Source organism: Anolis sagrei, chromosome 2, assembly GCF_037176765.1.
Source record: "Anolis sagrei isolate rAnoSag1 chromosome 2, rAnoSag1.mat, whole genome shotgun sequence".
Classification (NCBI taxonomy): Eukaryota; Metazoa; Chordata; class Lepidosauria; order Squamata; family Dactyloidae; genus Anolis; species Anolis sagrei.
Window position 1 is genome coordinate 290,171,598 of NC_090022.1, and position 24,180 is coordinate 290,195,777.

The 24,180-nt window shown below is 41.8% G+C and overlaps 1 protein-coding gene across 1 annotated transcript in view; it reads left to right on the forward strand.

The window, feature by feature from the left end:
- The window catches only part of LOXHD1 (lipoxygenase homology PLAT domains 1), a 269,577-nt gene that overhangs the window by 234,606 nt on the left and 10,791 nt on the right, over window positions 1-24,180 (forward strand). Inside the window, exon 36 of the mRNA XM_067464668.1 lies at window positions 7,339-7,516. Within this exon, the coding sequence (XP_067320769.1) occupies window positions 7,339-7,516 (178 nt within the window). The remainder of the gene's footprint in view (window positions 1-7,338; window positions 7,517-24,180) is intronic.

Sequence of the window (24,180 nt, forward strand, 5' to 3'; positions counted from 1 at the left end):
ATATTTATTTATTTACTGTATTTGTATACCGCCCTTCTCAGCCCTCAGGTGACTTAGGGCAGCGTAAAGAGGCAACAATTCAATACCCAACAACACCATGAAGCATTTAAAAACATTAACACATAGTATAAGACCATAACAAGAGCAATAAAGGCATGAATCAATTGCGTCTCCTTATTAAAAACGTTGTCCAACTCATCGTCCAGTCGTTCCATATTCCTATGTCTTTTACATTGCATTTTAAATGCTTTCTCAAACACTCTTTTCCGGAATGTTAAGAGGGAGGGGACTGATCTAATGTCCCTAGGAAGGATGTTCCATAGCCGAGGGGCCACCACTGTGAAGGCCCTGTCTCTCGTCCCTGCCAAGCATATTTGTGACACAGCGGGATCGAGAGCAAGGCCTCCCCAGATGATCTTAAAGTCCTAGCAGGTTCATAAAGGGAGATGTGTTTGGACAGTTAAGTTGGGCCAGAACCATTTAGGGCTTTATAGGCTAAAGCCAACACTTTGAATTGTTCCCATTAGCAGACTGGCAGCCAATGGAGCTGGCGCAGCAGAGGAGTTGTACCTCCCTGAGTGCCGCTCCAGTTAGTAATCTAGCTGCTATCCGTTGGACCATTTGAAGCTTCCGGACAGTCTTCAAAGGCAACCCCATGTAGAGCATGTTGTAGTAGTCTATATGGGATGTAACCAGAGCATGGACTACCAAGGCCAATAATAATAATAATAATAATAATAATAATAATAATAACAACAACAACAACAACAACAACATCAACAACCCTATTTTCTCATGCGGGAACACACAATCAATCCCAGCAGATAGTCACCCAGCCTCTGCTTAAAAGCTTCCAGAGAAGGAGCGGCCACTGTGCTCTAGAAAGCATATTTCACTGCTGAACAGCTCTTACCATCAGGAAGCTCATCCTAATGTTTTAGTGTGAGGTCAAATTTAGAGTAGGACTGTGGATATGGCGGGTCCATGCCTGCTGAGCATTTATGCTAAAGCTTAAAGTTCCCAATTGGAGAACATTCACTGGAGGTTAAACCCTTGTGCCGGCAAGACTGAAGACCGACAGGGTGCAGGTTCAAACCCAGGAAGAGCACGAATAAGCTCCCTCTGTCAGCTCCAGGACATGAGAGAAGCATCCCACAAGGATGGTAAAACATCAAAACATCTGGGCATCCCCTGGGCAACATCCTTGCAGACGTCCCATTTTCGCAGACCAGAAGCAACTTGCAGTTTCTCAAATCACTCCTAACATAAAAAAAACAAACAAACAGGTAAAGACAGAGGTTTATTAGCAATCTGTCCAGAGAGGATGCAAGAACAGCTAGTGCCAAAATGTGCAAGCATAACCTGCAATACATAAAGTTTTATAGAGTTGATATCTATTCAAACCTTCCCGCTCCACCCACTTCACTCTCTGATTGGCCGGTTTGAAGCAGCACCCTGATTGGCTGGTATTTTGGTGACAACACCTCCTCTAGGAAGGGATTCCTTAGCAGAGGGAAGGAGATGCAAGCAGGGCCAATCAGTTGTTGTGAGGGGAGCTCTCCCGAACAAAGACGATCCCTGGAAAAGTCCATTGTCCATGTCGGAAAAAGCAAATGTCCTATTTATTTATTTATTATTTATTTACAGCTTTTATATTCCGCCCTTCTCACCCTGCAGGGGACTCAGGGCAGATTACAGTGTACACATATATGGGAAACATTCAATGCCAATTTTTGACATACAAACATATACAGACATACACAGAGGCTATTTAACTTTTTTCTAGCCACCAGGGGAGCTGTCGCTTTCATCGTCCATCTGTGACGCTGATGAAGCACTTCCGCATTCCCCGCATGCTTCCCCGCTGGAATGCTTTGCTTGAGTGAATGGTGAATGGTTATTATAGTAATTGTTTATTAATTATGTAATATGTTAGGTTGTTAACTGTTTTTACACTGTAGCATTGAATTTTTGCTGTTCTTAATTGTTGTGAACCGCTGTGAGTCGCCTTCGGGCTGAGAACAGCGGTATATAAGTAAAGTAAAGTAAGTAAGTAAATAAATAAATAAATAAATAAATTGAGTCTTCTTTATGGCCTCATAAATCAGTTAATTTAGCCTCCCCACACTTTAAGGTGGTACCTTATTTTCCTACTTGACAGATGCAACTGTCTTTCGAGTTGCAAAGGTCGACAACAGGCTACACACAATTGGTTAGAAACCCACTCCAACCCGGGCTGGCTTCGAACTCATGACCTTTTGGTCAGAGTGATTTTAATGCAGCTGACACTCAGCCAGCTGCACCACAATCCCGGTCCTAGATTGGTTTTAATTATTTTAGTCTCTGTGGTGAGGAGGAAATTCCTTGGGAAAAACAAGGACATGGAACCTTGAAACAAAAGACGATGATCTTCCGTAATCAAGCCTCGGATAACAAATAAAGAATTTTAAGGAGTGCACATATTTGGAGCCTCTGTTTTCGTGGCCAGCCACTTCTCAGCTCAGTTGAGGCAATCAGTTGGGCAAGTATCAGCCAGCCATATCAGATCAGGAGTGGAAACCTCCTGCTGGTCTCCATATACATACAATGAATCTTTGATTGTCACCTTTGTCTAGGAGCTTTGTCCAGCCCCAGATGTCTAGGAAATTCCTCAGCATGGTCAGCAAGGGGAGATGACCCCTGTGGCTTGCTTAGGCAGAAATCATATTATGTAAATAGATTTGGGTAAGGTAGGGAGCAAGGGATACAAAAATATATAAAAGTTATCAGAAAAAGGTACATTAATCAAAGGGTTGGGAAAGGATATCATCTTTGTATAAGATTCGCTGCTGCAGATCTGGACCACACAGGCACTGATACATATCAGCGCATATCTTCAGACCTTTAATAAAATGATATCAAATGAAAAATAAACCTTTGAGGGAGTTTGGTGGGTGCTGGTCAGTCTGATGGGCTTGCTCTTTGCTGGAGTCACGGAAGTTCAGCGGAGAAGGGAAATAAAATCATCTGTTCTATTCTGGTGCCCTTAGCAAACTATAAATCATCAGGGAAGGGTACTGTGTCCAGCAACAGGTGCAATCTGTTTTCCTGCGATTTGAATCCATTGCTCTGTGTCCTAGCCTCCAGAGCAGCAGCAAACAAGCTTGCCTCCTACTGAAGGTGCCATCCTTTCAAAAACTGAAACAGAGCTATCATGTCCCCTCTCAGGTTCTTCTTTCCAAGCTAAACATACCCAGTGATGCAACCCAGAGCAGGAAACTGGACCCTCAGACAACAATCCACCACACTTGACTTCAGGAAAACAATCCTTTTTTATTGATGAAAGATGAATACAAAATAGAGGAGATATGCAAAGGTAAAAAGCCACAGTAAAAATTCCGCAACAAGAAATGTCCATAAACAAGATAATAAAAACCCCATCAAAACTGCTGAATTCTGGGACGTGTTAGCAATCCACTAACCGTACTTGGAACAACTAGAAAACCTCAGAGGAACAAGGCCACTTGAATCAGGAGACCTGCAAAAGCTTGCACATGAATCTGGAACGATGCCTGGTCTGAAGCTGCATTCAGACCAGGCATACTTAAGGCCAAGAAATCTATTGCAAGACACACCTGAAGTTTTTGTTTGCATTTCTCTCAATCTAGCTGACCTACGTAAACTTTGTGCTTCTCCCCGGCTCTGCCAAATCTGCCCCCTCCTATCCTCATTAGGCAGACCAGGTGTCAGATTCTCTGGAGAACTAAGGCTGGGAGGAAAAGGAAGTGAAATTTCTCCGCTCGGCTCAGAATGCATGTTCTCATGGGAATATTTGACTTTCACTTTCTAAGGCTGTAGGATTTTCACTACTAAAACCATCATCTATATTGGCCTCAGAATTCACATTCACATCTACATTGGCATCAGGAAATACAATCAGAAAATCAGGTTCAGTTTCACACCTTATCTGTAAACTGTTGTAAGACCCCTCAATAAGGTGTCAGATATAATTATCTAAGGGAAGAGAAAAAAGGATAGTTGCTGTACAACAAATTTAATCTGGCTCCTCAACTCCCAGGATTCCATAGCATTGAGCTGAGGCAGTTAATGTGGTGTCAAACTCTGTTCATTCTACAGTGCAGATGGACTTTTATTCTGCCCAAAATGGGCAAAGAAAACAGCATGTTTTGCACCAAAATGCTTTCTCTTGCATGGCAAATACGCCGAAAAACGTTTTGCAGATTTTGTACAGAATAACACCCAAACTACATCATTTTCCCTCTGGAGAAAACTCACAAAATTGCATTACTGTTACAAACTGCATTATATTGCAGTGCAGATGGAGTTTTGGGTAACTCTTTTGAAGTGTGGAAAGGATTAATTTCCATACTGATGTCAGAAGCATCAGGCCACAACACTGAGTAACCTTATTTCCGAGTTCTGAAATCTGAAATATTCTAAAATTGTTCACATGTGTGACTGAGATAGTGTCACTTTTGCTTTATGATGGTTTAACATACACATTTGTTACATGTCTAAAATTACTTTCAGACTATGTGTATAATGGATCTATAAGTGAATTTTGCATTTAGTCTTGAGTCCCATTTCCAAGATATTTATTATTTTTATGCATTTCATTTAATTTTTATCCCACCTATCTTGTAATGTGGGAACTCAAGGTGGCTAAAGCATCAAATATGACATCATGCAATGAAAACAATGCAATGATAACACATTATGTAGATATATGAAAATACAGGTATTGCGAAATCCATAATAATAATCATCATCATCATCATCGAACTGCAAAGACTCTGGCACAAACCAGTCAAGGTGGTCCCAGTGGTGATCGGCACACTGGGTGCAGTGCCTAAAGACCTTGGCCTGCACTTAAACACAATCAGCACTGACAAAATTACCATCTGCCAGCTGCAGAAGGCCACCTTACTGGGATCTGCACGCATTATTCGCAGATACATCACACAGTCCTAGACACTTGGGAAGTGTCTGACATGTGATCCAATTCAACAGCCAGCAGAGTGTCTGCTGTGGACTCATCCTGTTGTGTTTCAAATAATAATAATAATAATAATAATAATAATAATAATAATAATAATAATAATCTGAGATCCAAAACACTTCTGTTCCTCATCCTTTCCCATAACTGATGACAGTAGGTTTCTAGTGAGGCATCAATGTGGTGCGAACACTGATCCGAGCTCACCTCCGTTTGTGTTGGAGGTGTATCTGAGTAAGAACATACGGGAGTTCTTGTGGGGGAAGAGCTGGAACGTCAAAACAGATGGTGCACTGTCAGTGCTAAGTAGACAAGACGAGAAGGCAAATTAAGCCGTCAGCCATGTAATTAACCATTTGTGGCTTGATAGATGCATGCATAATATTCTGAGCTTTTCTGCTCCAGTGAAATGGCAACAGAAGAGTATTTTTAATGCCTTCCCTCTTCTTTTCATAACAGATAATAACAAAGACCAATAAAAGTGAGCAGCTAAGTGGCTGCATTTATACAAGTACACCCCTAACTAGATTATGATTCCATGAAACCGTGAATAAAATAGATTACCATTAAATCACTAGACTTTCAGTCCCAGCATAACATAGAGTTGTGCTGGAAGACCTAAAGATTCCTCTCCATGAATGTGCTAGGTGATCCAGTGGTAACCTCCACGGAAAGTTAAACCCACAAACGTGGAAGGCCAGCTGTTGTAGTGCAGCTTTTACTTGTGACTACATTAGCTCTCTCTGGGGATTCTGGGTTTGTTAAGTTAGCCTGATGACAATAGGAATTCTGGGTTTGCAAGTCAGTAGGAGCAACAGGATAGCCAACACCTGAAAATTAGTGATCTCTGTCTGAAGGCCACATTCCAGAAAGGCAGTTTGCTAGGGAAGCAAGGTCAGAAACAGAACTGAGCTCAGAGCATGAAAATGATAGTTTTCATTTTCAGGATAGTTTACAAAGGTCAAGCCAAAAAGTCCTTATCTGTTTCCCAGGGGAGAAGGCATGATTTTCTGTCTGTATTAGCTAGACCAGCAGGTTTTTCACCAGTTGAGGCAATATTGGTGTTTGAGTATGGAACTTTTGTCAAGTCAAGGGATTTCTAGTTCCATGTTTCCTTTTTGTTCATGTTTCATGCTTCAAAGTGTTTGAGGTCTGGCGTGTTGTAGGACTGTATGGCCATGTTCTAGAAGCATTGTCTCCTGACATTTCAACTGCATCTGTGGCAGACATCCTCAGAGGTTGTGAGGTCTGTTGGAAACTAGAAAAAAAATGGGTTTATATATCTGTGGAATGTCCGGGGTGGGAGAAAGAACTCTTGTCTGTTGTAGCCAGGTGTGAATGTTTCAATTGGCCACCTTGAGTAGCATTTGATGGCCTGGCAGTTTTTAGGTGTGGCTTGTTAGTGCCTGGGGGAATCTTTAGTTGAGAGGTGATTAGCTGTCCCTGATTGTTTCCTAGAATCATAGAATCATAGAATCAAAGAGTTGGAAGAGACCTCATGGGCCATCCAGTCCAACCCCTTGCCAAGAAGCAGGAATATTGCATTCAAATCACCCCTGACAGATGGCCATCCAGCCTCTGTTTAAAAGCTTCCAAAGAAGGAGCCTCCACCACACTCCAGGGCAGAGAGTTCCACTGCTGAACGGCTCTCACAGTCAGGAAGTTCTTCCTCATGTTCAGATGGAATCTCCTCTCTTGTAGTTTGAAGCCATTGTTCCGCGTCCTAGTCTCCAGGGAAGCAGAAAACAAGCTTGCTCCCTCCTCCCTGTGGCTTCCTCTCACATATTTATACATGGCTATCATATCTCCTCTCATCCTTCTCTTCTTCAGGCTAAACATGCCCAGCTCCTTAAGCCGCTCCTCATAGGGCTTGTTCTCCAGACCTTTTATCCTCTCTGGAGTTCCCCTGTGTTTGAGTGTTGTTTTACTGATATAATTTTAGATTTTTTAAAATACTAGTAGCCAGATTTTGTTCATTTTCATGGTTTCCTCCTTTCTGTTGAAATTGTCCACATGCTTGTGGCTTCTCTGTGTAGTCTGACATGGTCGTTGTTGGAGTGGTCCAGCATTTCTGTGTTCTCAAATAATATGCTTTGAAGTCTGTTCCTGTTCCTCAAAGGGGAAATGGGAGAGGTGGGTGACAGAAACCCAAGGAATGGAAATATGGGGCCAGACTAGAGAGGGGATCCATCATCATTTGCGTGTTTTATGTGAAAATATGAAGTTCTATTTACATCACTGGTTGCTTAAACAAATTCTGTGGTTGCTCCTTTTTAAAGCTAAAAAAGGACCAGGTTTTATGCTGAAGCTAAAGTTCTTCCATTTATTTGCCTTTTTCTCAGATCATCATGAAAAATTTGACCACTCAGGAGGTGACCACCTTTAACTACAATGATTGGCTGTCAAAGCAATGGGGTGACAATCTGACCCTGGAGTGGGAAATGCCAGCAATAGTTAACGAAGAACTGATGATGGACTACACAACTTACAATGTCCAGGTTAAAACCAGTGACATCGGAGGTACGTCTCCATTTTCTGTAAGGATCTACTGCAGATTTTTATCCACAGTTTTTAGAATCTCAAGTGGATATTGACTTAGAGTGGGCCTGTCTATGGAAAGCATTTTGTGCAAAAACGTCACTGAGAAACTGAGTTTATCTATTCTACACTGTAAAATTGATACAATTTGGCACAACTACGGGAATGAACCAATGCCATGGAAACTTGTGAGTTGTTGTTTGGTGAGGCAACAGCATCCTTTTGCAGAACTAGGATTGCATAGCACATAGCCATGGCAGTTAAGGTAGTGTCAAACTGCATTAATTCTACAGTGTAGATGCAGTTTTTCAGTAGATTTGTTGAAGCACTTTTGGCTATTTCACATTCTGCTGGAAGAAGAATCTCTAAATTTTGCTTTGACTTTTTTATTTCAAAGAAGTGTGGTATCAGCCTATAGATTTGTTGTTTGTCTTACATGCCTTCACATTGTTTTTGGCTTATGGACAACCTTAGGTTGAGCCTATCACATGGTTTTTCTAGCAAGATTTGTTTGGGAGGTAGGGTTTCATGTACCTTCCTCTGAGGCTAAGAAAGTGTTTCTTTGTGATATATATCTTCATGAGATATAGTGAAGACATCTGCCCTTGCTCTTTGCTACTCTGCTGCTTGAGTAAGCATGCCCAGTGTAGAACACATCTCACCACGTTAAACAGTAGATGTGGCCCTTTAATGGGACATGCCGCATTAGCATAGAATGTCTGCACCCTACACCGCTGGAGAAATTATACTATTTAACTGGTATTGAGCCACCAGACATCCGTCAGGAAGTAGCAACCTGTAATGAAAGGACCAAGGCATTGACATCTCCAGACCATCCTCTGTTCAGCTATCAGCCAGCAAGTCAATGCCTTAAATCAAGAAACAGCTTCCTAAGATCGACAGAGATACTCGCAGGAACACCTCAGCAAGTGAGAGTCCAAAAGTGGCAGGCTAAAACCCAGAACCTCAATCAATGATTGATAGCAGATGAGAGACTAGCCTCTGGGCACACAGAAGACTGGCCGACTTGGAAGGTGCTGAACAGTCTGCACTCTGGTACTATGAGATGCAGAGCCAATCTTAGGAAATCAGGCTACAAAGTGGAGTCCACGACATGTGAGTGTGGAGAAGAGCAAACCACAGAACACCTACTACAAATGCAACCTGAGCCCTGCCACATGCACAATGGACATCAGAGGCACTCCAAGTGGCCAGCTTCTGGTCAAAGGAACTCTGGTATAATACCAAGTTTTTAACTTTGTTTTAAAAAAATTTAAAATATATTATAATTGGGTTGTTGTAGGTTTTTTCAGGCTTATTTGTCATGTCAGGGCAACCAGTCAATTGTATTACATTTCTAAAAGAACAAAACAAACAAATAGACAAAATACAAAATTTGTGAATTTGGTAGTTGATTAAATGTCCTTTGACCAGTATCTGGCCACTTGGAGTGCCTCTGGTGTTGCTGCAAGAAGATCCTCCATTGTGCATGTGGCTGGGCTCAGGTTGCATTGCAGCAGGTGGTCTGTGGTTTGCTCTTCTCCACACTCGCATGTCGAGGATTCCACTTTGTAGCCCCATTTCTGAAGGTTAGCTCTGCATCTCGTGGTGCCAGAGCGCAGTCTGTTCAGTGCCTTCCAAGTCACCCAGTCTTCTGTGTGCCCAGAGGGGAGTCTCTCATTTGGTATCAGCCATTGGTTGAGGTTCTGGGTTTGAGCCTGCCACTTTTGGACTCTCACTTGCTGAGGTGATTAGATGTCCTCTCAAAAAAAGATTGCTCCAGGCTCTGCCAGGCCATAAAATGCTAATCAAGGTGATAAGTTTAAACATTCACACCTAGCTCCAACAGAAAAGAGTCTTTTATCCCACCCTGGTCATTCCACAGATATATAAACCCTTTTTCCTAGTTCCAACATACCTCACTACCTCTGAAGATGCTTGCCATAGATGCAGGCGAAACGTCAGGAGAAAATGCCTCTAGAACATGGCGATATAGCCCGAAAAAACCTACAACAACCCAGTGATTCAGACCATGAAAGCCTTCGACAATATATTATAATTGCATCCTCAATTTCCTTCTGACATGATAAATAAATAAATAAATAAATAAATAAATAAATACCCAGTGCATTCCCATGGGCCAATAAGGATTTGAACTCTGGTTCAAACCACTGCATCATACTTATTCCATCTATTAATGGTCAGAGCTTTGGGACAAATCTCACTTCTAGGATGGAAACTCTTTTAGTTTCCCTGTGATGTCTCATTGAATTCAGTCTTACAGGAGAAGCAGGGGCAGTCGGTATCAAGGGAGTTATTATTGAAACAACTTCAATAAAGATGGGATTTTGGACCAGATGGCCTTCAGAACATGCTCTGCGGCTGTTTGGAACAAACTCCAAACTATGCCAAGTGCATGGCATGAACTTTATGCACATTTGGGAGGCACATCTCTAATTTTTAGAGAGTGGGTATGTGCCAAAATCTGCCCTTCCCCTGAAGAATTTGTGATGCTCCAGCTGTTGTTGGCAAACCACACTCATCTCCCTTCATCCCTGGCTGAGGCTGATGGGAGTTGCAGTCCAGCACTATCTGGAAGACTGCATGTTACTGAATCTTACTTTACGAATTGAGGATGTGAGCCAACATCATATAATTCTTGCTGGGTGTTAGAAATTCAGTTTGCCTCTATGTGGGTAAGTAACTGGAGCAACACTGTTTTGCTCCCAGCATCTCAGCCCAGCAGTTCTCTCAATTCCAGCTCCTTAAGTTTCCTTTTAATAAAATAAACTAAATCTCTAATGAACCATAGCAGGACTCTGGAAGCCCAGCCATTTGATAGCTGTGTTGTGATTTGACACTGGGCTTGCTTATTTGAAACCATGCTGAAACAAAACTTAGAAAAGGTACTTGTATGAATTCAATGCGCAGACATCCCATAAGAATTCCAATGGTCTAGCTGGCTGGAAAACGTTAGTTCTGCAGTTCTACTGACTGTTACGCTGTTCCCATTAGTGTGGTGCAGAAATTCGTCTCAATCAAGGCAGAAAGCTATCTTACATCTCCCAAACGTTTCAGTATGAGGGTTGAATGAAAAGTAATGCCTCCACCTTGGTAACTCCTCAACAGATGGCAATACTGGTATGCAGCAGGAACTGGCTTGTTCAGTAGACTCTCCTCTACAGTTCCATTTTGGTGGGAAGTCTTAGCAATGAACAGTTGTATTGTTAAAGTGCAAAGTATGGAACCCTGCACAGATGGTTGGTCAATGCGACTTAAGCAACGTGCAGTCATTGAATTCTTGACAGCAGAAGGTGTCATCCCAAAGGAGATTCATCAGAGAATGCAAGCTGTTTATGTTGATTGTGTTGATGTGAGTACGGTGCGTCGTTGGGCGAGTAAGTTTAAAGATGTTGAGGTGGGAACATATGACTTGCATGACAAACAAAGAGTTGGATGTCCTATGACAGCAACCACCAAGTTTCAGAAGCAAAAGGTAGACAGATTGATTCAGGACGATCGTCATATCACTCAGAGAGAAATTTCAAACATAATCTGCATTTCACAAGAATGTGTGGGTCACATCATTGCTTTGCTTGGCTATCAGAAGATCTGTGCATGATGGGTTGTGGAAAGAGAGTGCTGACTTCTTCCATGACGGCTTCAGAAAACTTGTTCATTGTTGGCAGAAGTGTATCCAATTGTCTGGTGATAATGTGGGAAAGTGAATAATGGTAGTTAAAGAGTACATTCTAAGGATTATTTCTGTGTTTGATTTATTAAAATATTCCCATCCAAACTCAAGTAACGAAGGTGGAGGCATTACTTTTCATTCAATCCTCATAGATGTCACAATGGACTTTTGCAGTCCTGATGTCACAATGGACTTTTTGAAAAATACTTTTTACTAACACAGACTCAAGCTCTATGATGTCAACGCTAATACTTGAGACCTAAGGATGGCCCCTTGTGATGTCATAAGAAGTGAACCCTAGTGATGCCCTTTCCTTCATTTCAGAATCAATACCTGAGACCTAAGAATCTCCTCTTGTGATGTCATGGGAAATGAGCTCTACTGATGTCACAAGGGACATTCTCTGGTGATGTCATTCAGCTGGAGACATGAACTATTAGCTACAGTTGTGCATAGTATGCCATTCGAGTAACAGAAACAGCAAATCATGGAGAAAGGGAGAATGACAGAGGGTACATCTCCACTGCAGAACTGATGTAGTTTGACATGACTTTAAGTGCCATGCTTCAATGTTATGGACACCTCAAAGTTGTAGTTTTATAAGCTCTTTATCTTTCTTTGCCAAATAGTGCTGGGTCTTCACCAAACTACAAATCCCAGGATTCTATAGCATTGAGCCGTGGCAGTTAAAGTCATGTCAAACTACATCAATTCTACCGTGGATATGCATCCAAAAATAGAAAGTTATTGCCGTCAAGTCAATTGTCTCCTCAGGTCTTTCAAGTTAAGCTCTGGCTTCCATGGATGAAAAGAGCCAATAGAGATCCAAAGAGAATACAGAGGAAAAGGGGGAAATACGTCTGTAAGTGCTCAGTGATGTGATGTTATATTAAAACAAGCCAAATGCCTATATTTCAGGGATGACATAAAAACAAATACAAATGTCAAATTAAAAATCGAAAGAACAACACATATAACCCCAGGATCAGTTCGCCTTAAGGTTGCCATAAGTCAGAAACAATTTGTAGCACACACAGCCACAACAAATCTACATAAAAATTCAAAATACATTTTTTAATTTTTCTACATTGCTAAAAGCCTATACGTACCATTCTTGCAAAGGGATTTTCTGAAGCTGGAGATCTCATTCCATTTTTCGAACTGACAAGAAACTAGACAATCAGGCTCAAGGTTTTTAGAGACCCCAAGGATGTTTCATGCCCCTAATTGCTCCCACTTTGAATTAACCGATCCAGACAGAAAGCATTTAATGTTGTTATGTTATTTTATTTTTTTGATTATTGGATTTTAATTTTGATTTGTTTGATTGCGTCGTGTTTTATTCTGTGTCTTCTGGGCTTGTCCCTATGTCACTTCACTTTCACTTCACTTAGACGATCCCTCGTTTTCCGAGGATGATTGTCTTCCAATATTCTTGTGGGTCCATATGTGGCTGTGGAGCCCTATTCTTGCTCTGCATCTTCTTCCGCAGGGAGGGCATTGGTTTCCAGGTGGAAGGGGGTCTTGGTCGGGGTTGGCTTGATGCGCCTTCCTCTTGGCACGCTTCTCCCTTTCGCCCTCCATTTGTGCCTCCTCAAATTCTGCAGCACTGCTTGTCACAGCTGACCTCCAGCTGGAGCGGTCAAGGGCCAGGGCTTCCCAATTCTCAGTGTCTATGCCAGAGTTTTTAAGGTTGGGTTTGAGCCCATCTTTAAATCTCTTTTCCTGTCCACCAACATTTCGTTTTCCGTTCTTGAGTTCGGAGTAGAGCAACTGCTTTGGAAAACGGTGGTCAGGCATCCGGATAACGTGGCCGGTCCAGCGGAGTTGGTGGCGGAGGACCATTGCTTCAATGCTGGTGGTCTTTGCTTCTTCCAGCACACTGGCATTTGTCCGCCTGTCTTCCCAGGAGATTTGCAGGATTTTCCGGAGGCAGCGCTGATGGAATCGTTCCAGGAGTTGCATGTGACATCTGTAGACAGTCCACGTCTCACAGGCATATAGCATGATTGGGAGGACAATAGCTTTATAGACAAGCACCTTGGTATCCCTACGGATGTCTCGGTCCTCAAACACTCTCTGCTTCATTCGGAAAAATGCTGCGCTCGCAGAGCTCAGGCGGTGTTGTATTTCCGTGTCGATGTTGACTTTGGCGGAGAGGTGGCTACCAAGGTAGCGGAAATGATCAACATTTTCTAATGTTACACCATTAAGCTGTATCACTGGCATTGGAGAGGGGTTGGCTGGTGTCTGCTGGAACAGAACCTTGGCTTTTCCAATGTTCAATGACAGGCCGAGCTTCTCGTATGCTTCTGCAAAGGTGTTTAGAGTGGCTTGTAGATCTTCTTCTGAATGCGCACAGACGACGTTGTCATCAGCATACTGGAGTTCTATAACAGATGTTGTTGTAACCTTGGTTTTGGCTTTCAGTCTGCTGGGGTTGAATAGCTTGCCATCTGTCCGATAGATGATTTCCACTCCGGTGGAAATTACTCCCTATGTAAGCCACCCAAGTCCCTTTGGGGGAATGGAGGCAGGATATAAAATAAAGTTATGATATTATTATTATGTGCTGCCAACTTTTGGTGAGCCCATGAAGGGGAGACTTGATTGAGTGTTGATCCTCTCTTCAATCCTGCTGTCACCTGGGACTGCAACATCGACAATCCATACTTTGTTTTTTAACACAATTGTGAGGTCAGGAGTATTATTATTATTATTATTATTATTAACGTTAAGAACCCCAAATTCCAGCTGAAAGTATTTATGAGTCCATATTACTTTGGGTGCAAGAGTTGTTACCTCGACATGAAATATATCTATCTATCTGCGTGAAGCTAAGCATAGGCACAGAAAGGCCAAAGGAAAGAGCAGAACCGGCGATGTCAACATCAGCAACTACATCTCATTTTTCCAGGAAATGAAGGGTGATGGGCTTTAACGATGGTGAGTTCTATCTTGTTATGAGCCGAGGCAGCCTGCGGGGGGAAAACAAATTAGAGAACGAATGAGAAGTGCTTGTTTTTGATCAGATTATACTGCAGTCGGCGTAACCATACGTCTGACTGAGACAGTTTCAGGTTTGGAGCTGGCTTGATTGCAGCACCTCCCCATTGCAGAGACAATGTGTATCTTATGTTAGCAACAGGAGAGAAATGAGGCTGCCAAATTCCATGTTGGCTTTGAGGGTGTTTTTTATCCTATAGCCCAAGCATTCTCTCCTATTTACCAGCATCCAGTAGGGTATTGCAACAGCTGCTGGTGATGTTATTATTTATTATCAAGATTTATATTCTGCTCTTAGACAAAATGTTCCTCACAGCAGTCTGCAGTGGATCATAACAATGCAATAGCCGTTAACACATTACTTGGTGGTATGGCGTTGGAGGGATGCTGGAATTGGCAAGATGTTCAAGCTGTCCCATAGCTCTCTCTGGTGCTTCTGCCATTGCTGTTGCAGATGACTATGAATTGAGAGGGATAGCTAATCCCACAAAGGACAAGATTGGAATACAAAATGACCTTAACTGATTGCAGTGCAGGGCCAAAACTAACAAAATGGATTTCAGCAGGGAGAAATGTACAATACTACACTTTGCAGAAAAAAATGAAATTCATATATATGATAGGTGGCACCTGGCTTGAGAACAGTCCATGTGAAAAGGATCCAGAAGTCTTAGTAGACCACAAGTTGAACATATGTCAATAGTGTGATATGGCAGCTTAAAAAGCTAATGTGATTCAAGGATATATCTATAGAAGCATAGTGTAAGGATGAGGCATGGGCAAACTTTGGCCCTCTAGGTGTTTTGGACTTCAACTCCCACAATTCCTAACAGCTAGGTCTTCTAGCATCACTTTATGGTCAAAGACTGCTGGAGGACCAAGAGTTTCCTAAAGTGGGGTTCCTTCTAGATATCTCTGGGTCCTCCAGAATGACTAGAGGAAGTTGACCATATAGTCCCACTGGAGGAGCTAGATCAGGTATAGACAAACTTCATCCTTCCTGGTGTTTTGGCCTTCAACTCCCACAATTCCTAACAGCTAGGTCTTCTAGCATCACTTTATGGCCAAAGTCTGCTGGAAGACCAAGAGATTCCTAAAGAGAGGTTCCCTCCAGATATCTCTGGGTCCTCTAGAATGCCTAGAGGAAGTTGACCATATAGTCCCACCAGGCATGGGCAAACTTCATTCCTCCAGATGTTTTGGACTTCAACTCCCACAATTCCTAACATCTGGTAGTTGAAGTCCAAAACACCTGGAGGGCTGAAGTTTGCCCATGCCTGGTCTAGATCTTCCAGTGGGACTATATAGTCAACTTCCTCTAGGTGCCCCACAGGTTGAGAACCTACAAAAGTGGTTCTCAACTTGTGGGTACCCAGGTGTTTTGGCCTACAATTCCCAGAAATCCCAGCCAGTTTATCAGATGTTGCAACTTATTTATTTATTTATTTATTTATCAATTTTATATACCGCCACTCCCCGAAGGCTCGGAGCGGTTTACAATATACATATGCAATATTTTACATTTAAAATAAAAAAAATTCAATCAGCAAGATTCAAATGCCATCTTTAAACGTACTCATTGGGCGAGTACATTTAAAGATGTTGAGGTGGGAACATCTGACTTGCGTGACAAACAAAGAGTTGGACGTCCTGTGACAGCAACCACTGAGTTTCACAAGCAAAAGGTTGACAGATTGATTCAGGACAATCGTCGTATCACTCAGAGAGAAATTTCAAGCATAAGAATGTGGGTCACATCCAAATCCAAGTAACGAAGGTGGAGGCATTACTTTTCATTCAACCTGCATACTCAAGGATTGGAATGGATGGGTGGTCCTTCCAACTCTATGATTGTAGCTATTTTTTAAGTTCCTGAAGCTTTTTCATGTATAGTACAACCCCCTGATCTGTGAGATATACGTTCCCATTTGAATACACAGAACTGCAGATAATAGGGTTTGAGAGCAACCCTATTGAAGTAAAGGACTTCCAGCACTCCTGGAATGGCCATATTTAATCAGAAGTGGCGGGATGAAACAACAGTTGCTTCTGCTACAGATACATGGGTCATTCCTAGTAGAAATATATCTCGCCCAAACACGAATAAAGGAACAGGAAAGACTACTTCAACCAGAGAAGTCAGCCATAGCAGAGCACCTGATGAACCAACCTGTGTACAGCATATTATTTGAGAACACAGAAATGTTGGACTACTCTCACAACCACCATGTCAAACTACACAGAGAAGCCATTGAAATCCACAAGCATGTGAACAATTTCAACAGAAAGGAGGAAACCATGAAAATGAACCAAATCTGGCTACCAGTATGAAAAAAAAAACTCTAAAATTGGAACAGCACAACAACAAAGAGGAAACAAACAAGGACATCTAATCACCTCCGAACAAAAGATTGCTCCAGGCACTGCCAGGCAATCAAATGCTAATCAAGGTAGTCAGTTGAAACATTCACACCTAGCTCCAACAGACAAGAGTCCTTTGTCCCACCCTGGTCATTCCACAGATATATAAACCCCTTTTTCCTAGTTCCAACAGACCTCACTACCTCCGAGGATGCTTGCCATAGATGCAGGCAAAACGTCAGGAGAAAATGCCTCTAGAAAATGGCCATATAGCCCGAAAAAACCTACAACAACCCAGAAATATATCTCTTTTTGTGGATTCACCTAGCTGGTAGTACTTGTAAAAGAATGCTATGACCCAGGATGGATTTCTCAGAAATGAGTCATACTAGATTAATCTCTCTCTCTCTCTTTCTCTCTCTTTCCATCCCTCCTTCTCAAGCTATGGATGCAGTGTATAATGATTTCAGCAAACCTGTCTGGTAAAATGTGAGCTAGCCACCAGTGCTACAGTTAAATGGATTTGCAGCGGCTTGATGAACAGAGCCTTGAGTGTGCTCACCAATGGTTCCTTATCATCCTGGAGAGAAGTGACTAGAGGGGTGCTTCAAGGGCCTGCCTTGAGCTCAGTGTTATTCAACTTCATTATAAGTGAATTGGATAATAGAGTAGAGAGTGTGCTGCTCATCAAATCTGCAGGCAGTGCCAAGCGGGGAGGGAGGAGCAGCTCATGGCTCAGTGGGCAGAATCAGTATTCAAGATGACTCTAACAAATTGGATTGCTGGGTCAAAACTAATGGAATGAATTTCAACAGGGATAAATGTAAGGTATTACATTTGGGCAGGAAGAAACAAAAATGGCCAAATTTAAGATGGGTTACATCCAGCATGAGAACAATACAGGAAGCCCTTGAGATCTGCTGAGTTCCAGGACCCTCAATGGACACCAAAATCTGTAGGCGCTTGAATATCATTCTATGCAATGTTGTGTCCCTCACATAAAATGGCAAAAAGTTTGCTTTTAGGAGCCCCCGGTGGCACAGTGGGTTAAAGCACTGAGCTGTTGAGCTTGTTGATCGAAAGGTCGCAGGTTTGATTCCGGGGAGCGGCGTGAGCTTCCGCTGTCAGCCCTAGCTTCTGCCAACCTAGCAGTTCGAAAACATGCAAATGTGAGTAGATCAATAGGTACCGCTCCGGCGGGAAGGTAACGGCGCTCCATGCAGTCATGCCAGCCACATGACCTTTAAGGTGTCTACGGACAATGCTGGCTCTTCGGCTTAGAAATGGAGATGAGCACCACACCCCAGAGTCAGACATCACTGGACTTAATGTCAGGGGACAACCTTTACCTTTACCTTTGAGATTAAAAAAAGTTTTAAGCTATGAGTGGTCAAATCTGTGCATGTGGAATACGTACATGTGGGAAGAAAAAGAAAAGCTTTATTTTTCTACCCTGCCTCCATCTCCCCGAAGGGACTCGGGGCGGCATACATGGGACCAAGCCCAGGGAACATACAATTAAAAGCAGAGCAATAACAAAATGCAATTTAAAAACATAAAACAAACATAGCAATAATAGACAAGCATCAAGCAACAAGGGGAGGGGGGGGGGAGGCCAAAAATATGAGCTGATTAAAGAGTAATTGGTTCAACAAGGTGGATGAAAATGTATAATAGCATAGGAAATATCATTAAAACAGAGCAATCTAACAGGACCAGAAAATAATTCAGTATGACTTATAAAATCTGAATAGTAATGTAATATAGGAAAGGATCTGGGAATGTTCAGTGATGTCACCGGAGCCATCCATTGGTCTCAGATATGGGCTCCGAACCCTTTGAACATGGAACAGTCCTGAACTGCCAAACCTAGCATTTCTTGGGAGTCAGTCAATGTCAGTCAGTCTGCCAATGATGGACAAGTCTATAAAAGGGAGTCTCCGGTGGCACAGTGGGTTAAACCCCTTTGCTGGCAGGACTGAAGACTGACAGGTTGCAGGTTCGAATCCGGGGAGAGGCAGATGAGCTCCCTCTATCAGCTCCAGCACCTCATGCGGGGACATGAGAGAAACCTCCCACAAGGATGATAAAAACATCAAAATCATTCGGGCGCCCCCTGGGCAACGTCCTTGCAGACGGCCAATTCTCTCACACCAGAAGCGACTACTCCTGACATGACCAAAAAAAAGTCTATAAAAGGGATTTTGCCCAAGATTCCTGGATTTATATTCATTTTTTCTTCATAATACTTTCTATTTCTACTATAACTTTTCCCCAGAACCTCTGCACATATTTGCATTGCCACCACATGTGGATATATGTACTCCTTTCTTGGCAACCCCTCCAACATATTTCTGAACAACGCTTATCCATATTGTGTATCTTTGTCGGGGTCAGGTACCATTTCCATACCATCTTGTAGTAGTTTTATTTTATCCTAATTGATAAATTCTTGAGGTGTCTTGCTCTCCATAATTTTTTCCAATTCCTTTCTCCTATTTTTATTCCCAATTCTTCCTCCCATAGACCCCTTGTTTGTATCCCTTTTCTCTCTCCCCCCCCATAATCTCTATTATTATTTTGCATATCATACTTGTTATCCCCTTTTGATGCACATTTTCTTCTTTAATCTGTTCTTTTAATATTATATTTTCAAATTTCATTGGTTATTTCCCCTGAGCTCTTTCCTTTCCAATTTTTGAACCATTGGTCCAGTTGGACCCAATAGAGATATGATATATTTAATTTGCCTAGGATTTCCTTAATGCTGCTCTTCTCCTTTATTTGTTCCATCCAACTTCCAATTTTGTCCAATTTCTTCTTTTTTCAACTCCTTATCCATCACATTTTTCAGATTTTTAGGAAATTTCCCCTCCGTTATAACTAGCATTATTTCAGAGTTCCCTTTGATTAGTTTTTTCTTATATTTGTTCCATATTATTAGTATATTTTCCAATGGTACATTTCCCATTTGATTAATTTCCTTTTTTTAAAGTATTCCTTTAAAATATATATTTTCTAATCTCATTTCTATATCTTTATTATGTATTTCAATCCAGTCTGTGTCAGCTTTGTTTAGCATCCCTTCCACCACATGTCTCAGTTGGTTCGTCTCATAATAGCTTTTGATTTTGGGTAGTCCTACTCGTCTTTCTTTCTGTAGTTTGTATCAGTAGCATTTATTTATTCTATTCTTTTTTGCCCAAGATTCCTGCCTGCATTGCAGCTACCTGCCTACTCAGCTACCTATAGTTTCCTGGTTTTCTAGGACTGTTTCCATGAACCATATTACAATTGCAATAGCTCCTAACTGTATCTCATTGGGTGTGTGTGTCTTCTGGACAGAAGGAGACTTCTCCTTTAGTTGTTGGAGAAGGAAGACTGGATCGCACGTGGCCATTGCATACATTTGGTTCTGCATTTTCCCCTGTTGTTTTCTTTCATGGCCTTGGCTAATTGCTCCCAAACTAAATGCCCCGGCATGAAGCCTTTGGAAGGCCTCCATCCCACTACGAATCTTTTGCTGAGAAACTGTTAGGACTAATTGGAAGCCTGTTCTTGGTAAAAGAAAAGGAAGCTTTGCTTGGTTTTGTTTGTTGCCCCTGGCAAACATCAGGGCCCTCAAGTGGCGCTGCCAGGCAAACCACAGGAACCTTGGGTGCTTTGCTCCTTCCTTAAACATTGTTGTAAATGAGAAGCTAAGTCCAATTTCATGCAGTCGGTTTCCATATAAATTAGCATGTAAACTGTAGGGTGACGCAGATATTTGAACTGGATTGGGATTGTGTAATAGCTGGTCTATTTTAACCTTTGTTTTCACCTTCGTTTTTAACTTTTGTGGTATGAAGTTTTACCTTGGCATTTTAATGATGATATTTTTAATTACCTTTTAACTTAATCGAGTTTTAATGTATGTTAGTTCACTATTACGGGAGTCTTGGAATAGTGATTAGTGTCTATTTGTGTCCTTTTTTGGGTTTTTTTTTTGTTTTTTTTTGTTTTTTTAATGTTGATGTGGTCAGTGGATCAATCAATAAACTTTGTATTCAGTATCAGTATATAATTGGATGTGTGTTCTTACCTACACTCTGTAGATTTCACTGAAATATTTGTTTTTCTCCTCTATACACTGAGTCAGTCATTCGTTCGTTCAAACTCTTACTCTCCCTCTCTTTCTGGACACATACACAAAGAGAGTTCTGAAATTATTTTACAAATTTGGTTTTAGTGTGAAGTGGAATAGCTTTGGTGTGCCCTCTAACTGTCCTGATTTGGGAAGAACAATCCCAATTAATTCCCTGTCTCCCCACTTTTTCAGCTGTTTTTAAAATGTCCCAGTCTTTCCTCCTTTCACTCCTTCCTTTGTCCTCAGCTTACTTCCATTGCTGCAAATTACATTCACTTACTGAGAGAGAAAGGAGAGGTGGAATAGAATGTTGCACTTCCCGGTATGCTCAGGAAAAAGCAAATTCCTGCAGTGTTGTGGCTGAGATGTTCTGTGATGATGAGGATGATGGGATTCAGATTCCTGGCTCTTTTTCTGTGCCTCAGATCTCTGGGCTTGCAGCTCCCACACACAGTGCAGGGTCAGACAGTGCAGAATCAACATCAACACAGCAGTTCTCAGGAGAAAAGAATTTTAACGAAGGAGATAGTGAACAGGTGGGGAGGCATTTGCCTCCTTCCCATGCTAATACCGAAAGTACTGAAAGCCTTGATAGTGACCTGACCTGGCAAACTCGTCTTGATTTGCGAGTCAGGCAGAGTTCTCGCCTGGCTGGCAGATGAGAAACCAGCTCGATGAAAGGTCATTGCAATGATTTCATGTAATGTTTTCATGTTACAAAGGTATTTAGGCTTCTTACAAAGCAAGGGAAAGCGTCAGTTCAATGTAGCTTATTAGCCTGGAAGCTTCATGGAATAACCTTAGCCTGAAAAGGAGTACACTTGGGATTTCTTGCATTGTGATTCATGGGGCAATTGTTTCATTGCGGTACCTGGGACTCTGGTTTGAACTTTGCCAATAGGATTATGTCTCTTGCTTTTACCTGAAGATCTTTGGGACTATATTCTGCATTCTATATTCTGCATTTTACCTTAATCTTTGGAACTTTGCAATGCTTATTCTTTATTTTGACTTGGATTTTTTTCCTCAATAAACTATAAAACTACAGCTCTTGTGTGGTGGTGTTTGGAAGCAAGGTGAAGCTTACTCTGAGTTGCAACATGCAGTGGATCCTAGCTTATATCTTATTCCTCATTGGTCAATTTTGCCACCTTAACCAGACTCTTATATTCCTTGAACTGCGAAGTGTTTGTCTGTGAAGTGTTGAAGGCCATGCTGTTGATACACTATAGTCATTGGGTAACCTTTCATACATGGAGTTATGCAACAATTGAGCAACTCTGCCTTGATGGCAAATTGCAATGCTTAAAATCCAGTGTGCAGATAAATATGCATGTGCATCTCCATGCACAATGTGCTTCAAATGTGCAGCACCACTTTTGCAGCCTTGAGCTGAATGAAGATGTTCTACAACAGACAAAAATGTTGAGCCATTTCCATTGAAAAACCTACATCCTTGCAAGTAAAGACATGTCATTTCCCCTGTTTTCTTCCTGTTCAGAAAAGATATACACAGGAAGTCCCCAAATTGCAAACATCCAACTTACAAATGTCTCATAGATAAAAAATGGGGGGGGGGGGGTGAGACAACAGGTAGTGAGAGAAATCCGCCCCCTCGGAAGGGAAATTTACTTCTGCAAGAATTAATATCATGGGGGAAAGGTGTCTTCACTTAACTTTTATCGCCAATTTTTGTTTCCACAACAAGCCAAATTGAGGGCTTTGTGCAAAAAATACTGTTCCAGGTAGCCTTGTGAGAGGGTTTTTTTGTGCTGTTCTCTATTTCTTACTTGATAAAAGTGACCTACTGTTAACAGTTGTGTCTATTCTGCTGAACCTTAAATAATTTTTGTGAGACTAAGCAATTGCTAGGCAGTGATCCTGCAAATCTTCCTGCCTCGTGTAATTTATCCATGTGGGCAATATGTTAATTTGACAGGGAAACACATGGCTTTGTTAACTGAAATCAATACTTGCATTTTCTATGTAGGCAGATCACAAATGAGTTGATACTTACTTCCAGATTGTCATCCCTGTATGTTATGGGTTTTGACGGTTCCTTATTTCTCTCTGGAACATCCAACAACATTACATAGATTCTGATTGTTTCTGGATCCAAACTTCTAGGACTGGCCAAGAAAACCAAGCTGTGGAACTGCTGTAGCAACAATTTTAGTTGTGTGATAACAACCTTTGCATGCAATAGGTAGCAGTTTTGGTTCTTGATAGCTCTCAGTTGTTTCTGTCATTAATTACAGATTACCTTATGGCCAGAGAAAGGGCAGTTGTTGTTATAGTTGCTGTCAAGTCAATTGGCTATGTCGATCCTTTGAGAGATGTCAAAGTCTCCCTGTTATCAACAGTGTCATGACTTCCTTGATGGACACTATCCATCTTTAAAGTGGTCTCCTTTTTTTCCCTTCTAACGTGCCAAGTCTCATTATCTTTTCCAATATGTATGTTATGGGCAAATACTGTGCAAATGAAGCTCTCAACATACAGAAGTATACTGAAATGACGTAAACAAATTGGAGAATTGAGGCAAAATTTTCATGGAAGGATGTTATACTTCCCTGGATCTAGACACTGTACTGTATCAATAGGAGTCTAGTGTCTAAATCCAGGGCAGTCATGCTACCCATGCTCTGTTCTGCCTTGGTTAGATCACACATGGAATATTGTGTCCATTTCTGGGCACCACAGTTGAAGAGAGATATTCATAAACTAGAATGTGTCCAGGGGAGAACAACTGAAATGATCAAGGGTCTGGAGAACAAGCCCTATGAGGAGCGGCTTAAAGAGCTGGGCATGTTTAGCCTGAAGAAGAGAAGGCTGAGAGGAGACATGATAGCCATGTATAAATATGTGAGAAGAAGTCATAGGGAGGAGGGAGCAGGATTGTTTTTTGCTGCCCTGGAGACTAGGACATGGAGCAATGGCTTCCAACTACAGGAAAGGAGATTCCATCTGAACATGAGGAAGAACTTCCTGACTGTGAGAACGGTTCAGCAGTGGAACTCTCTGCCCTGGAGTGTGGTAGAGGCTCCTTCTTTGGAAGCTTTTAAACAGAGGCTGGATGGCCATCTGTCAGGGGTGCTTTGAATGCAATTTTCCTGCTTCTTGGCAAGGGGTTGGACTGGATGGCCCATGAGGTCTTTTCCAACTCTATGATTCTAAGAGCTAGCAAGCTTGTTTTTGGAGATTTTTTTACTGCTCTAGAAACTAGAACACAGAGCAATGGATTCAGGTTCTGCCTAAACATTAGGAAGGCATTTCTGATAGTAAGAGTTATTCAACATAGAGATATGATAGCCATGTATAAATATGTGAGGAGAAGTCAGAGGGAGGAAGGAGAAAGCTTGTTTTATGCTTCCCTGGAGACTAGGATGTGGAGCAATGGCTTCAAACTACAGGAAAGGAGATTCCACCTGAACATTAGGAAGAACTTCCTGACTGTGA